This window comes from Mixophyes fleayi, chromosome 6, assembly GCF_038048845.1.
Source record: "Mixophyes fleayi isolate aMixFle1 chromosome 6, aMixFle1.hap1, whole genome shotgun sequence".
NCBI classification, from domain to species: Eukaryota; Metazoa; Chordata; class Amphibia; order Anura; family Limnodynastidae; genus Mixophyes; species Mixophyes fleayi.
Window position 1 is genome coordinate 31,159,575 of NC_134407.1, and position 18,678 is coordinate 31,178,252.

Below are 18,678 nucleotides of genomic sequence, written 5' to 3' on the forward strand. Positions count from 1 at the left end.
AAACATACTAGTAGGTTAATTGGCTGCAATCAAAATTGACCTTAGCCTCTCTCTCTGTCTGTGTCTGTGTGTGTGTTAGGGAATTTAGACTGTAAGCTCCAATGGGGCAGGGACTGATGTGAATGAGTTCTCTGTACAGCGCTGCGGAATTAGTGGCGCTATATAATTAACTGATGATGATGATGATGATCACTTGGTTGTCAAAACCAACTCTGAAGCCACAAAGCACATTTAAGGGACATTCGTACCAGAGCTCAACTGAGTTAATCTCAAACCAAGCAATTTTGATTAAACCAGTGCCTCTGAAACATACGGCCAACCATTTTGTAGGTTTAACCAATATTATTGACAATGCAGCTCCTAATTCACTAGGACCCAGTGACATCCCTGAGACATGGGCACAGTAACGTCACCAAAATGAGCGAACTGATGGGCTGCATTCTCAACAATAGAGGTTAAGGCGTACAAAATGTCTGCCTCCACCCTGCCCAACTAACAAGTACACTATAAAATATGACCAGCTTGCAAACGCAACTGAGAATCACTCGGTAAACTCGTTAACAAGCAAATGTCTCTCTTCCTAATTCAGCAAATATTAAATGCTTCAAACACATATTTCAATTAACAGTCAAGACAAGACTGTAGAACTCAAAAGTCAAAACAGTAATATACACTACTGATGACATCAGATTAGAGGGCTCACTGGTCTGAAGGAAAATGTATTTCCGAATATATTTCTGGATACTCATGAATGCACTCTTGCCATAAAAAAGTAATCACATCTAAATTACAATAAAAAAACTAAACATACATCAGTCTAGTAGTTCATTTCGAATGTTGCAGACGGTGGCATCTTGAGTTACAGAAGCATTTTATGGCTTTCTGCAAATGTTTATGTTAATATAGCAATATAATTCTGAAATGAGGAAACATGTAACGGATGCAACTGGTTCTTGTGATGAACGTCCACTTTCTAGAATACTACAGACAGATATACGGTTTTATTATAAATAGAATTCTAAATGAATTGAGTTAAACTATGGTAAGATAGCACTGCTGTTAATATACGTATAAGCTGTAGTACACAGTGACATCTCTACCAAACAACATTATAAAACTTGTATATATGTGTTGTCAGTGCAGCATATTAAATATAAATGGAAGTAAAACATAAAGTATAGTAAATTAGATTGTATTTCAGAATAACGATAACAGTGGTTCTCCAATACAAGGAACATTTAATATGTGTTTTATGTGAATGAGTTATCTAACTTACTGGCCCATGGAAGTGCTATTCGGGATGCAAAAGTATCTTCCTCAAAATGTAGCAGTAACATACACACAGCGGAGGCAGCCATTTTGTGACCCAGTGACATCTCAGAGGAATAACTATACAATTATAGGAACTACTGGAATATTCCAACGGGTGTGAGGGAACTAAAAACCAAGTGAGGAATACTTAACATAGAAACAGTGGTCTAGTGGTTCTGGAGCTGAAAATATTGAGGGGCCAATCATGCTATTGATATAACTCCCATTGCCAATCATACATTACACACAGAAGTTACCAACTGTCAGCCACGTAACACTAAGAGAAAACCCCCCATTGCTGTTCCCCCTTAACAATGTTATGAAACACCATAGGCCTGAATCATTAAGGAAAGTAAAGCAAAAAACAGGAGTAACTTTGCACGTTGGCAAAACCATGTTTTATTTTAGGGGGAGGTCAATTTAAAATGTGGGGACAGATTTATATTTGGGGTAGGGCATGTCCTAGATCAACTTTAAATGTCAGTGTAAAAATAAAGCTATCGAGTATTTGTGTACTACATCATAAATCAGCCAATATTCAACTTTTGTGCAAAATAATAAACTAATTTGCACCACTTGCATTGTAACATGGTTTGTCCAGGAGAAAATGTACTCTTTTTTTTGCCTTACTTTCCTTAATGACTCAGGCCTCATGTGTGGACTTACAGGCAGCATCTTACATACATGAGCCCTTATGTTAGGTTAGTTAGTAAACCATTATTTATATTGCTCCACAAATACACTATACATTAATTAGCACCCTATGGACCATGCAAGCTGCTCTCACTAAATAACAGCAAAAAAAGAAAGCAGTAGACTGCAGGGGCCAATCCAGGGATTTCTCTAGGTGGGGCCCCCCTACCACCACCCCTACACACTCAGTGCAGTGGTGATGGCAGTGGGCTGGGTTAATATAATTCTAACTTTTATTGCTGAAGGTAGATTGATATACATTAAAGCATTGCTTGACCACTTACATTAGTATTTTCCTGTCCCTCACATGAGAGGGCATTCTAGGTCCCCCAATTCAATAATGATCAGTCTAGCTGTCCCTTAGCCACAAAAGTGCTGCACACCGGTCCGGCCCATTGTAGAACGCATGGGATGCTTCCTACCTACAGTGGCCCAGTGGTGTCAAACTGGTGGGGAAATCCAAGGCACCACTTGCTCATCATGTCTATATCTTTCTAGGCAGCACATTGGATTTCCACACTAGTTTGACATAAGCGAACTTCTGCAGGCCGGATGCACCTGTTTGCTCCATCATGGAGTCTCATTAGCATCCGGAGGCTCTGCTTCCCCCTCCTATAGCTAGGAATACCGCTGAGGGCAGGTAAACTGGGCACAAGGGGGTCCCCTAGGCCCTCTGGTAAATTGCTTCTCTCATGGGCCTATTTCAGAAGGGAACTTATAGTTGCAGCTCCATCAGTCCGTATGATAAACTGGCCCTGCATAGAAAAACAAAACATTGGCTACTTCAGTCTGAAGAAATTCCATTCATTGAAGCAGAAATTAGAAGTTCATCATTTTGGGGTTTATGTTTATCCCTTCATCAGGTTGTACGTCCAAATAAAAGTGTACTTTTATATAACAGAAACACCTGACACTATTTTAGTGGGTGTTTTCAGTTATATGAGTGTATAATAATCTTTGACTATTCATTTTACACCATTGGCCTCAAATCATTGTGCTTTTGGTCTCAGCTTCAATAAATTTAATCAGTTAACGTTGAGGCACAAAATGGCTGCCTCTAATGTATACAGGAGATGAGTACCCTTTCATTTTTATATTTATGAAGCATGAAGATTTTCACAGTCAAATATAACACTCTCTTTAACATGCAAAATACTCAGATATACTTAAATTGGCAAATCCTTGAGGTTATGACACAATATTTTGTCAAAATAAATTCAAGTGTCAGTCTGATCTCCCTCACAGATTTTAGGGGTATGTGGGAGTTTGCTTGTTGGCTCTACCTTGCTGCAGACTTTCTCTCCACTCTCTGGGCTGGGTGAGTCACCCACTGGATTATATAACATTAAAATCTTCTGCTTCAGTTAGTGGAATTTCTTACCACTCAAGTAGCTAATGTTTTGTTTCTCTATGTTAAGTATTCCTCACTTGTTTGTAGTTCTCCGCATCACAGTGAGATCCGGAGGAATATTTCAGTACAGTCCACAACTGTGTTGTCATTCCTCTGAGATGTCCCTGGTTCTTAGTGACATGAGCATGCATTCTCATGACTCTTGATTGAGCCCAAAAAATAGCTGTCTCTGCTGCATGTATGTTACCAATACATTTACAGGAACACATTTGCATCCCAAATTTCACTACCATGAGTCAGCATGTGAGATAACTCATCCACATAAAAAATATATGAAATCATTTTTGTATTGGAGAACTAATTTGTTCATTATTCAGAAATCCAATCTAATTTATTATACTTTCTCTACATTTTATTTCCTATTCTATTTAATATGCTGTAGTGACAACATACAGAACCATTTAAAATCAAGCAGGGGCAGGCTGGATTGGGGGCGGGAGGGCACTTGCCCCTGGAACAGTCCCATAGTGGGCTACCTTGGGCTGGGTCACTTGGCCACATTCATTTTTGTTCTTTTAAACTGTTCCTAATAGGCTGCTGAGTTGAGTCTTGCCCCCTGGGCCAAAATTTGCCAGTCCTCCCCTGAGCCCCAGCTATCACAGTAAATTTGAACTCATTTTTACATAGCTTGAATATCTGTAAGTGCAGTACAAAGTCAGGATCCAAGTATCACAAAGTCAGGATGAAGCCAGGTTTATAATCAGAATCAAGCAGTAAGCTGGATAACATGCTCAGGAGCTCAGAACAGCATAGCTGAACCTCTGGCTGGGAATGACAGGCAGAGCAGGTTTATATACTGTTTGGTAGTTCAACTCTTTGATGTCAACAATCAGTAAACTTGCATCAGTTGTGCTTGCCATGCTGTTTAGTGAGAATATTGAGTCCTACATCTAAATTCTGGATTCCTGACATATTAGGACCATCTGGGGTTAGACGTTTGAGCAGTTAAATATAGATTTAAAAAAGCCACCAGTCTCATCTGTAACACTTGTGCAACACATATGAATGTAATGCTTTTACCTTGAAATGTATTATATTTAATATTATTTGATATCTAAGATTGTTCAGGAAATATCAGGATTAACCACATTTCTGAAAACATCCATAGCATATATCCCAAAGACATTTTTCAATGTGCTATTTGGTCATGGGTAGATTGGGAGTTTTCCAGGTTGCCTGGTTGGATAACAAGGAGAACGGCCATGGCATCACTATGCTACCTGGTGGCTGACACCAATAATAAAAAATGATGATTTACATCGAGCAGCAGGGATGGGGCTTTGATGATGCGATTCCCAGAGAATGGCATCTTCATGGCACCTGTCTACTTCACTATGGAAGTGGGTGGGGTGCGGAAGGTTGGCCTTCCTCCCAGGAGCCCAGGAGATCTTCCCGAAATCCAGGAATCTCACGACATTCTGAGAGATTAAGAAAGTATGCCAGTATGACACAACTTCCACATTTTCTCCATGGCGCCATGTGCCCTCTTGTGCTGCTTCCCTCAAATAAACTTCATTTATATTTCTTTAAAATGTACATTTTTTAAAAAAGTATTTTTGGTTTTTAAAACATAGTAAACAAAATATTTGAAAATGATGAAACAAGGGGCAGCCTTGCAACCCAGCAATTCTGCCACCCTTAACCTTTACAGGTCTTCCACAGATCCAGACATAAAAACAGCAGGGTTACTCGTTACATGGCAGAGAAAACACATCCAGTGTAACTCAGATATTTCATTTACATTTTCCGCAATTACTTACAGTCTGACATATTATGGGATAGCTTGTTCGGTTGATTCCTCCAGCAAACACAGCGAATGTGAGAGAAGTGTGGAAACAGAAATTAAGTAGCATATGCCATCCTTTTCTGCTGATTCGAATAGTGCTGCAGATGGAAGCAGAGACAGATTAAGAGTGGGCATGTAATAATATAAAAGCAGACTTAATTATAAAAATAGTTATACACTTTGTTTGGATATAGTTAGCTGACAAGCTGTGCTCATGTTCCAAGAAGGAATGGGAGACTTAACCAGTTATAGACAACTCTGATATGCACAGTAGAGATGTGTGGTGTCTGCTTAAATTCCTTACATACGGTATAACTGTTACATGTTCACATCAATGACACATAATAATACTTTAAAGGTCACCTTTGCTGTCTTATAGAACACATTTACTGTACAATTCCAGAAGCATAGTTTCTTACAAATTCACTTTTGTACATGTCTACATGAAGTTAAATTAATAAGTGTGATAATATCCTTTCTAGTGGCAGAAGCATTCTTGCTGTGCTCATGAGAAGCTTTATGTGGCATAATCTCACTGTAGGAAGTCTGACAGTCTCCAGATTGGCTCTTAATGATCACATGAGATTAGAGTCATAGAATCATCAGCCCACAGTGCAGCCTACACCAACTAGGGTTGCCACCTGACGGTTTTATGGTTGGTAAAAATGGGACTTTATGCCAATTTTATTAATAAGGCAGAAGCACAACAAACACATGGGGGTAAATGTATGAAGCTGAGAGTTTTCCGGTGGGTTTGAAAAAACAATCAGATTTTAGCTATCACTTATTTAGAACATTCTACAAAATGACAGCTAGAATCTGATTGGTTTCTATAGGCAACATCTCCACTTTTCAAACCCGCCGGAAAACTCTCAGCTTGATACATTTACCCCATGAAGACCATTAATTGTCCCAGAAGAGGTGGCAACCACAACACCAGCAGCTAACTTAACTAACTGCTATTGATTACAAAAATTACAAGAGAAAAAGAAAAGGGACACAGTTTTATAGTTGTTTCTGAAAAGTGATATGTTTTAATAACTTTAGTCTGCTAATAGGATTTTACTCACGCTATACTGGCAGGGGCATATGCAGGGGGGGTTTCTGGTTCTCCAGAAACCCCTCCCCTCCGCGAAGATCGGGGGTAAACAGTGCCACTACATAGCGCCACTGTACTGTACACCAGCTGCGGCACTGTCAAAGAAGCGTCCGCGGCGGTGCTTTATTGTAGTACAATACAGCACCGGTGCGGACGCTTCTTTGACAGCGCCGCGGCTGCTGTACAATACAGTGCCGCCGATATAGAGCTGCTCTCTCTCTATTTTTTTTTCCGGGGGGGAAACCCCTCCTTAAAAATCCTGCGTGCGCCCCTGACTAGTAATATACGAACTGCATGACAGTTGCATTTTAAACAAATGACATGTATCATGTTAAATTGGGCAAAATGGACAAATATTTACAGATAATCTAGAATTGCTTCTATAATAAAGGTTTTTAAATATCGTGTTGTATTTCTGCCTGCACAAAGCTATGTTCGCAACTAATATAATTTTACAATCAGCAATTTGCAAATCTTTCATGCGATAAAAAGGTATATGGTTGAGTACATAAAACAACAGACGCATAGATGATCATAAAATATGTTTAGTGCTTTTGAAAAACACACCTAAAAAGAAAACTATCAACGCGCAGCCATAAATAAAAATAATAGTTCACTCCATGTGCAGGTGTGAGTGACAGGACGAAGCTAGTAGAAAATTGGAGCCAAGGAAAGGCCAACAAAAGCAGGTGCACAAATTGTTGGGAGATGCGGCACGAGAGCTGCTATTCAGTTCTTGATGGCCATTTATAGATGTCATTCTGGCTCCAGCTAAAGTAGGACACTACTGTGAAATCACACAAAATAAAAATCACAAAGGATTAAAAAAAATAAAGATTTTGTTTGTTTCAACACAATGTTATAAATGAAAAGATTTCATTGAGAGCCGATGATTATTTTAAAGATATTTTACAATATGTTCTTGGATGGTTTGTATTAAAAGTTTAACAAACAAATTTGTGTTTGTTTTCTGCATTCAACTAGCTACCAATAACCATGAAATTGTAAATGTTTCACTTAAGGCATCACCTGAATCTAATGCAGTACTACATTTATATTCCACTCTATTTATGTGCTCATAGTGAAAAAGCAAATTCCCAGTTCTTGCGTCTGACTCATGCACTGAAAATCTACTGTGAGACACGACTAAGACTATACTTGAGAATATCATTTTAAGAACCTTCTATTATCAGAAAGACATTTTGTATCAAGAACGCATTTATATTTAACTTGCACACACAAACAGATGAGGCAAGATTTACTGGGACAAAAGACGTGATTGGATGACTGTCTCTTAGCATACAGGCTGCACTGCACTTACATAATAATGATATGGAGTGGGTGGGGTTAATGCTGCCCAATCCAGTGTGTCCTCATGACTTCAGGACAGCGGATAGCACCGCTATATGATTCATTACATAGTGAGCCAGAGTGAAGCCATACTGAGATGGCAATAACAGATCAACTATTGTGATGTTACATGTATTGCTGCAATGCTTGTTAAATATGCATGGGAAAGGTATTACCGGTGAGACATCACGAGTCTTGTTGACGATGATAGCACTATACATGGACCCTATGATGTGTGGGGTGAAGCCCTATCTTCAGTTTTTGCCAGAGATAGGGTTCCCTTTAATAAATAGAACCCTAAGCATTCACTCAGTATGTATAAAGTACCAGCCTTCACCAAAATGCACACGTTATTCCTTTCCTTCAAACCTGAGGCATATTAAGGTAACGTGAGACAGGCATAAGGCTTTCTGTCTGCTTATATATATATATATATATATATATATATATATATAAAACTCTCAGTTGTGACAGACATCTTTTTTGTCTTTGGAAGTGTGTGGATAAGTTACTATACTTTTTATCCCTGGACGCACACTTATTAAGAGACCATTGTGTATAAGATAGTTCTTTAATATTTAGCAAAATGTTTCATTTAATTTGCATATGTCTCACAAAAGACCTTCCAGTGTCCTTAGTGGGGTTCCGGCCTGATCCCTCAATTCTTCCAGGTGGTGATGTGGGGTAGCTCCCTACTGGGTGTTGTTGATGTAGTTTGGATGCAGTTTGGATGTACTATGGTAATGGCAGACAATATCTTTGTCTTCCTTTGCTGTTCTTTATAAACCCTCTCTACCTTTTCTATTGGCTGCTCCCTTCCCGTCACCTAATTACCCCTAAACTATATAAAGCAACTGAGGCTGTATATGGTGGCAGATTAAGTCTATGTCTGCTCTGCTTGTTCACTGTTTGGCTCCTGTGTGTACCATTTCCTGTTCATGTGTGTTCCTGGTAACATCTTTTCCTCCAGTGTGTTCCTGGTAATATTCCCTGTTCCAGTGTGTTCCTGGTAATATCACCTACTCCATTGTATTCCTGGCAATACTTCTGTTCCAGTGTATTCCTGGTAATATCTTTTTCTCCAATGTGTTCCTGGTAATATTTTCTGTTCCAGTATATTCATCAAATATCATCTACTTCAGTGTGTTCCTGGTAATATCTCTTTTTCCAATGTGTTCTTGGTAATGTCACCTACTTCAGTGTGTTCCTAGTAATATCATCTACTACAATCTGTTCCTGGTAATTCCATCTACTCCAGCATGTTCTTGGTAATATCATCTACTTCAGTGTGTTACTGGTAATACTTCTGTTCCAGTGTGTTCCTGATAATATCTTTTTTTCCAGTGTGTTCCTGGTAATGTCTTTACTTCTAGAGTGTTCCTGGTAATATTTTCTGGTCCAGTGTGTTTCTCGTAATATCATCTACTTCATTGTGTTCCTGGTAATACTTCTGTTCCAGTGTGTTCTTGGTAATATCATCTACTTCAGTGGGTTCCTGTTAATATCATCTACTCCAGCATGTTCTTCCTAATATCATCTTCTCCAGCATGTTCCTGCTGGTAATATCATCTACTTCAGTGTGTTCTTGGTAATATCATCTACTCCAGTGTGTGCCTGGTAATGTCATCTACTACAGCATGTTCTTGGTAATATCATCTACTCCACTGTGTTCCTGGTAATATCATCTACTTCAGTGTGTTCCTGGTAATATCATCTACTTCGGCGTATTCCTTGTATCATCAACTAACCAGTATATTATTGGTATCGTCACCACTGCTGTGTATTTGTGTTATCATCACTAACCCAGTGTATTTCTGGCATCGTCACCAATCCAGTGCATCTTATATCCGCTCTTGGTTACACTTATCTGCCATTCATTTCTAGTATCTATTGTAACAAAAGGAGGAATTTAGCTGGCAACATGCAGAGAAAGCAGGGAAGTAGAGTAAAACATTGGCACAGTTATGTACCTAGGTGGAGATTAAACCAGGTAAAAACATATGTGTAGTTTAAAATTGGTTAACTTACATGATTTAAAAGCTGCTTCCTCTCAGCAAACAGACAGGGTGGGTCTTATAGTCTAAACAGAGCCAGTGATGGGCGTTTCCTTTTAAAGAGAAGGTGGGTGTGTCACCTGTCCATCAAGCTAGGCCTGTGGGAGGAGTGTCAGGTATAAAACCCTGCTTGTTTCATTGTTCAGGGAGATCAACGCTGGGCTAGCTGGCTGATCTGGACAGAGAGCTGGACTATGTATATTAAGCGTTGAGGGTCTCCATAATTGCTGTGCAAGTATACGGTGTCAAAACATTATTACCATCCTGACAATAAAGAACCATAAAAAGGAAGAAGTTGTACGCGTGTGCTTCTGCAGTAGCGGGCTCTTGCCACACTATACAGAGGACCGCGGCCTGTGTGGTGATAGCAGTAGACCAAATCTCCTTTTAGGGGTCCATGGTGAAAACCTACCTCACATTAGAATTATTTAGTACTGTTATTGAACTACAAATCCCAGCCATTGGTTGCTTGGGTATGCTGGAGTTTGCAGGACTACAGCACCAGCATTACTTGGAAGCCATGGTCCACTGGAACAATTATTTCCACAAAAGTAGGAAAAACCCCACATATACTGATTGTTTTAGTATTTTAACTAAAATAAATATTCTTCAAATCCCTTGTTTACCTCTTTATTACTCTAGTAAATCCAGAGGTAATCTTGAAGTAGTCCAATTGGAGTAAAAATTAAAACAACAATGAGAACTTGCTCTTAGATGAGCAAATTAATACACTTAATAGACATTGAGGGCGAAAACAAAGTGTATTTTTTAGGGTGGAGAGTTTTTTCAATTATTATTATTTTATTGTTGAATTTTTAATAAAGTAGTAATCATCAAGTTGAAGATGATGACCCTGGCCACATCAAGATACGCTCAGAGTGACATACTCACACTATATTTTGATTGTATCTTAAAAATATATACAGTTGATAATACAGACATAATACGGCAATTTTGCGGCTGTGGATTTACACCTATGTTTGGGCTGTAAATGAAGCCCAATTTCGATAATTGTGAGGCGGTTCATATAAAATAGACTATAAATGAGTGTAAATGGTTTTATGAGGTTTTTGAACATTTTTCATTGATTTTACAATGTTTGGAAAAACTAAAACACCAGCCTGATTTTTCCAAGACCAATGCAAAACAAAAGGTCGCTAACTCATCTCTAATAACAGTTTAGCCAAGAAGGAAAAATAATCCTGTTACTTGTAGTACTTGCAGGACATGTAAGAAACTAAGGGTATTCATGAACCCTATACAGGGTTCAATGGCCACAAGCCACCTGGCGTGCCTGGAGTAGGGAGTGGGACTTATTGGCCCATGCGCGGTGTGAGTGGATGTCCAGTCTCAAGGGTTCCCTTTTAACTCTGTGACGCCATGTCTCTGGTACATTCAGCTTCTAGTGACACCGTGTTAGGTATGCTATTCTGTGCTGCTATGAGGTTCCTCTCGTCCCCCTGTTTGTCCTGTACCTCCACTCTCCCTCCTACCTTGTCTCCACCCATTTTACGAATACATTTTCATCATCATCATTTATTTATATAGCGCCACTAATTCCGCAGCGCTGTAGAGAACTCATTCATATCAATCCCTGCCCCATTGGAGCTTACAGTCTAAATTCCCTAATATAGACACACACACACACACACTCACACACAGACAGAGAGACACACAGAGAGGCAGAGACTAGGGTCAAATTTGGTCATAAATTTTTACTCTTTGGTTCATTACTGATATTACTTTTACACCCCGCCTTCTTGGAGAGGATTACACTGTAACATTTTATCTTTGACATTTAATGCTTTCTGTGTTATTGTTTCTTTGCACTGTTATTTGTACTTGTAGCCCTTTTGACCAATCAAAAATAATGAGAGTCATAAAAAGAAAATAAGCAGATTCCCACACAAAATGTTTATTTAACACAGGCGCTGACTAGGAGGTCCTTATAAGGCTTTATTCCTTCCAACCCACAGAACTGTCGTGATGCGAGTGTGGGCTGGTGGCTGGGTTTTAACATGTTGGGAGGTATTTAAATACTGTTAATTATTTACTGGATGTGTGTGACTGTGTAGCTCAGATGACTGCTTAGAAGTATTGGGAGTGAACATGGGGAGTATGTATGGGGTTTTGACTGGTGTTTGTGATAGGTTTTATGAAGCGCATAGGAGGTTAGGTTCATTATGCAGGAGTTGTATCTGTAGAATATAAACCTTCACAGGCAAAGTTCTCTCTACCCTATGTCTCATGTCTATCTACCTCGTATTAACCTGATGTTACGTCTTTGGTTGAGTCTTCTGCTGTTAGTTCATTCACTCGCATGGAATTGATTTGAGTATCTGTGTTAGTTTTAATTTCTAGCTCATGACTATCTATATATGTGTTATTATCATACCTGCCTACTCTCCTGGAACGTCCGAGAGACTCACGAATTTTGGGGGGTCCAACCGTACTCTCGGGAAAAGCAGGCAATCTTCTGGAGCCCGGACGGACATGGGGCTAAATGACATGATTGGCGTCTTTAAGCCCCATCCCTGCCACTCTGTGAATAGTGAAAGAGGGCTGGGCCACGGTGATGCGCTGGCGTCACCACTCCCCCTACCATACTAGCCAGCTGACCTCCGGAGGGAAGAAAGCAAAAGATGGCAAGTATGGTTATTATGCTAAGTTTTATTCATGCGTCTGTTCGTTATATTCATGTATGTCATATATGTAAGATGATTGACTGGCACTGCAGAATCTGCGGCGCCCTATAAATAAATAAATGATGATGATGGTATTATAATGTGAGTGTGTAAGGAGATAGGTATTAGTCAAGTGGCTGTGTTCTAGTGTGTGTACAAAGATATCTAGAGCTTAAATTCTCCTCCACATAGCGGGTGGAATCATATCATCATCTGATGCTAGCAATTTCTAGATATCTCATTTAATTTAAACATTCAAGTGATGTGCAGGATGGCTGTAATGATTATTATTATTTTCTATTTCGCATAGCTGAAACACTTTCCTCCAGTTCTGTCATATGTATTTAGCTAAGGATTTAGGGATTTTAAATTGGGGGCTTTATGTAACATTATTGTACATAATACATATATTGTAATGAGATTTTTAAATGGTTCCTCCAAGGGTCAACTTTTCTGCTTTAGTCTGCATAAAAAATGCTAGGATCTGCAAACGAAAGCTAGCTAAAGCATATACCAGGTAGTGGAATGGAACTCATTGGATCCAATGACCCTATGTCCATTAGCATTTTAGCTTGTGGCTGGGAACATTTTTTTTTCGGTCTGCTCCATTTATGTCCTTCACTGACCCCCAACGATTGCATGTGTAAGCTATGTGGGCCTGTAACAATATGTGAAATGTCAAATTTGAAAAAAATGTCCAGTTGTTTGGGGCTCATTCTGAGCATCAAAGGACTGGATGTAAGAGACATGTCATCGATCCACCTCTAACCCTAACACAACCTCTGTGGCCTGCTTGTTGCCGCTTAGCCCTCTAGCCATTTGCATTAAATAATATCCGCTAAAATTAATTCCATCTACATGTAACATTCTACCAGTTTCTATATTCTTTTTCATGGCGTAAAATTATACTCTCTCTAAATTAAGCATAGTTTGTTTATGCTATCACTGCATGGTCTCCTGCAAAAAAAAAATTAAAGTTAAAAATCAAGATGATTTAGTTTTTTATTTTAGGGGCAATCAGACTACATGCATATTCTAATGTAGTCAAATGTTACAAGTCAGGCTGTCTGATTTTAAATCAGTGCAGAAAAAAAACAAGCAGTTAATCAAACTGCAAATCACACTTTAATGGACGAACTAGCTACTTTTAAGATTTGCTTTTCAGGACAGATTGTGTTCATTATCATGCCTAGAGATATAATTTCTTTTCATTTGCATTCAACCAAAAACATCATTTGCCAATCTTATTTATTTATTTTGTAAATGGTCTGTGCTACACATGATATTTCAGGAATTACTCTTAGGCACGTCCGTGTCTATTGGTCTTCTCTATTACGCAATTCTACAGTGCGCTGCGGAGTTGTTTTAGTGCAAGCTGACAGCTTCAAGCTGCCACCAGTTCTTCCTCTCAGCTAATAATGAACTCTTATTGTGGCCAACATGGTTTCAGACTTAACCGTTTCTCCATTATTAATCAGAGAGACTCTGGAAATTCAATACATAATTAATAGGGTCATGATATTAAGCGGAAAGCTCAATCAAGGGATTTCTGCAGCTGTATATTTATTTTCAAGAGAAGAGCAAGTATGGTAATGTGCATTTCACCCTAACTACCAGGGAAATATGGGAGAAATCACGAAGAAGAGATAGAAGACAATGGTTATTGGATGAGACTGGTCGGAAGAAGACCATTGGCGTATACATAAAAGGAGTCTCCTACAAGACCCTGTATATAAACTAGTGATAAGCGTTTTTGAGCCGCTTATTTTATTTTCAATGGGTTAACTACGGAGATAGCATGATTATCAATGTTGTTAACATTGTTTGCCGCTTGTCTTCTTTGGTTAATGCAATCTGTCTACACATTGTAGCTCTCCGCTCTGCCGGAGGAGAATCAGTGGAGGGGCAGCTTATCTTTTGCTGGATTTTCTCTTCAAAATGGTCATTAATAAAGTATATATATATATGTCCTGTCCAGGTGCTTTCAACTGGATAGGACATGCAGACACAGCTCCTAGCTAATGTAAAATGATTGCCAACTGGCTCAAGTGCCACTAAGGAAATCAAGCAGATAAGCTCAATATTTTGTCTGGTACGCCTAAGCACTATTGTTTGATGTTTGTGGTCCATCACTGGGTGCATGGGGTCAGGCCATTTACAATTATAAAAAGTAATACACTATTGCTGGTTTTCCATATTTCTTTTGACATATATCTTTGGGATCCTGGATGACCTCGATAATGAGGTGAGGACCAAAATTATTCTGTACGCCTTTTAAGGAGAAACTGTCTGGTGCGCACAATTATTATTAGATATAGGTAATATTTGGTCTATATTATTACACTATGAGGCGCCCTGCTTTTTCTTTATTTTAGATTTGTTCCCCGGACTTACCACCCGGTTAAATCGCATATTGCTTGCCGCTTGAAAATAAGATAGTGACTACAGAAATCGTAATATAAATGTTACATTTTGTACTTGATCTAGCCATTTTATATCAATTTATCGTGTTTTATATATATATTTATATTTTTGGGTTTTTTGTTTGTTTTGTTTTTGTTTGGTGAGGATGAAACATTGTGTAATCAAAAATTCTGCTCCAGCCACACACCTGTCCATACCATTCACATTAAATACAATCCATGGAATAAGCAGTGTTTATATATATATTTTTTTTATATTTTACTTTTTATATTTTTCCTTCTTTTTTATTTCTCCACACCACTTCTATATTCCATATCCCCTACAAAGCCCCAAAATATTTACGGGGGAGATAGTTTGAACTGAGAATGTGTGGCCTTTCCGCTTTGCGCACTTTATCCTATTACAGGGCAGAGAAAAGAGGAGATAACTTTCGCCACGCGAAAGTTATCTTTGCAGCTGAAATCGGTCGCTTGCGTGGCGCAGTAGAGCCACTTATCGCCGGAGATGTCTCAGCAAGTTAACTTTGATGAATGCCAGCAAAAATATATTAACTATCGATGCGATAAGCAGCGATATTTTTTTTTTACTTTTCACCAGAATCAGAAAATAAATGATATATAGGCTCGATAGAGTGGACACAAGACCAACACTGGAAATGCAGTAAATCAACAAGATTCCATTCAGGTCAAAAGAATTATTCAGAGAAAACAATTGACCCGGATCTCCTATCATCTCTGCAGGCAGCAAACCACAACACACCAGTGCCGACAGTCCGAACAAATGATAGGGTTCGTTGGCTCCCAGTTTTGGCTAATATAGAATAGATTTGTTAGGATTTTTAGTTTACAATTAGAATTAAATTAGTATAATTCAAAACTTGAATTACAGGGAATATTTTGTTGTGCAGGCCTCTCCCTCTAACAAGCCTTTTTATTAAAAACAGGTGCTGAGGGATACTCTGCTGCCCGGCAATACTGACAGGGAACAATAAGACTTTACTTCGCCGGGCCAGTCTCCAACGTTATGCGCATGCGTGATATGCATGATCAGCTAGCTGATTCATATATATTCAGGACCGGATTAACCATAGCGCTAACTGGGCTACAGCCCAGGGGCCTATGGCATCCAGGGGGCCCTTGAAAGTGCTCAGCAGCAGTATTGATCGGTTCTTCCCCGGCGAGCTGTAGTCTCCTTACTGAGGAGATCTCGTGAGTCTCACTCTCATCGAGATCTCCTCAGTAAAGAGCGTACATTGTGGCGGAGAAAGAGGTAATGCCGGGGGGGAGGGGCAGTTCAGATCGGGGGGGGGGGGGGCGGGTGGCAGCTCGGATCATGGGGGGGGCCCTCACGGGGAAATGGAGGCCCCCTTAGCCCAGGGGCCTCCATTCCCTTAATCCGGCACTGTATATATTCTTTACAATAATTCCCATGTGACAAAATGCTTTATTTAAATAATAAAGCATCTTTTCATTGAATTTCTCCTTTTTAAATAGGCTTCTCTATGGTTTGCATGGGTAAGCTTCTCCCAGAGACCCGGCAAACCTCTTCTCCAGCAGGGTGTACCACCGCTGATATCACTGTTATAGCTGACCCTTTGATAGATAAAGAGAACCCCTAGAAGGGGAATCCTCTGTTTAGTAAATCGGTCCATAAGTACCAGATGGGGTGACCTTTCTTTACACTACTCATAGAAACATTAATCAGACATATTCATTTAAAACATGGAAATTATTAGTATAGAGATCAACAAAGCCACGTGAAACAAAAACAGATATTTTGGGCCAACAAAACTGCATAGTCTTTATTGGGGAATCAAAATCCACAGGGTGTTGATGAAGGTTTACTCTGTATGTGTTGTGTTACACAGTGCTGTTATGGAACCCCTCATTATACAATCCAGGACTCCCTTGAGCTTGACTTGGCAGGAATTCCTCAGGTAATTGATCTCACCTGATTAATAAGAAAAGGAAAAAGCTCATAGTTAATCCTAAGAGATAGGCTTCTTAAGGGACCTTTCATAGACAGAATTGTACTTGTATATTGGGATGTTAGAGCCTAAACTCACAGAGTAATCCCGGTATCTAAAGGATTATGGATCACTTAGGCAAGGAGTATAGAAAGATACAATAGTATATTTATTACAGAATAAGATATAAACTGTAAAACAATTGCAAAAATATGTACCAAACATAAATTATCAATAGCCAGAGCAATCAACAATTCGCCAAAACCCCCACAGCATCCCAAAGTCCATATACGGTAACACACTATTAGATTTGTTACAGTAACTTGGCTGGGCCAAGCTGATTAAGTCCCAGACCAAGCTGCAACTAAAAATGTGGCACTGAGGCAGTTACTTGTGTGAGCACTAATATACACGAGTACTCTGTGGTTCTGCTCTGTTTATAAATCCCCTGTCAAGCTATAGGGGACTATCCAGTCAAGCTCTTAACAGTGCTCCAGTCAGCCTGTAGCGATCTCCGGCCAAACTATTGTGCTCCAGATTCTTGTTGATCCTGGCACTTGACCAATTTATCCTGCTAAACTCGGATCTCAAAGCGAGGCGAAACGTAATTTCTGTGTCTTTTCCCAAAAACTTTCGTTAGTTTTGGATCGCCACCCTTTGTATATATAGTCCGTCCTCGTTCTCTCAGAATGGTAGGGATCTGAATCCCAGACCCCTTACTCCAGTAGGCTCACCAGATCCACGAACTTCTCCAGATAAAGTGACGGTCGCGGAAGCAGAGGTTTAAGCATGTCTTGTATCAATATAGTAATCCTCTGACAGAGCTAGTAGAAGCTGAAACATCAACACCATGCTCTTCCTGAACTGGAACACACTGAAATCCTTGCAGGCTTATTTTTAAAGCAATCCAAAATCCCTACAAGTGGAACTCCACCCTGCAAGGTTATCTCATATTCCCATAGTAGATGATTGGTCAGGATACCATTAGGGGTTTGATTGGGGAGTTGATGGGAAGCAGTACCAGGTTAGTGTGACCCCTGATGAGTTACTGCCTGCTGGTCTGGCTTGTTCCAAGAGGAAACTATGGTCACTTAATCATGGTGATGAGGAGATTTGGTCTCCTTGAGAAGAGAGCCTGGTATGTGGTTGTTTACACACAGTGTGGTGGTCTGCATAGGAGCAAAATCTGATTCTCCCAGCTATTCCATATACATCTGTAGGGGTAGGGATGTTAATAGACATAAATGTATTTGATGATGGGGGTGTATAAAATGGGGAATAATCCAGAGACACAGTATTTTGAGGGTGGAAACTCTGCAAGTATGGTCTTTACTGATGAGGGGCAGATGATGCACACTTAGGTGAATGTCCTAATTGCATTAAGCTGTATTTGTTTTATTAGGTTGGTGTGGAGAAGGCACCCAGTGATAGTTGCTGATTTTTTAGCAATCTCTAAGGTACAAGGATTTTGTAGTTTGTTGTTGTGTATCACAGGGTGCATAGCTCCAACTGTCCCGAATTGTTGACCACAAAGGAGTAGGGTTTGCTTTGAAGTTAGAGGAGTTTCAGAGGAAATTTCAGAGGAGATTGAATCTTGTATTACTTCAGTTTGTTTTTATCTCATGTTTGTATTCCGTGATTGCTAAATTAAAATTTAAGTTAAATAAAAATATGTGCAATTGCGAATATATAGATGGTCTGTGCCACATGCTCTTTTGTAAATGATTCCCAAAAAGATATTGCCAAAGATAGAGAATGGTCAGTAAAGTGATGTTCAAATAGTGGCCTTAGCTAAGTTAGTGACCTTTACCTAGCTATGTGTAAAGGCCACTAAGGTCTAGGATGCTAAATTCATTTACTAAACTGCGGGTTTGAAAAAGTGGTGATGTTGCCTATAGCA

General features: G+C 39.4%; 1 protein-coding gene across 4 annotated transcripts in view; it reads right to left on the reverse strand.

The window, feature by feature from the left end:
* Window positions 1-18,678, reverse strand: part of ADGRA1 (adhesion G protein-coupled receptor A1) — a 493,506-nt gene that overhangs the window by 65,234 nt on the left and 409,594 nt on the right. For all 4 annotated transcript variants that reach the window (XM_075216183.1, XM_075216182.1, XM_075216184.1 and 1 more), the window contains one exon: window positions 5,176-5,299. In XM_075216183.1, the coding sequence (XP_075072284.1) occupies window positions 5,176-5,299 (124 nt within the window). The remainder of the gene's footprint in view (window positions 1-5,175; window positions 5,300-18,678) is intronic.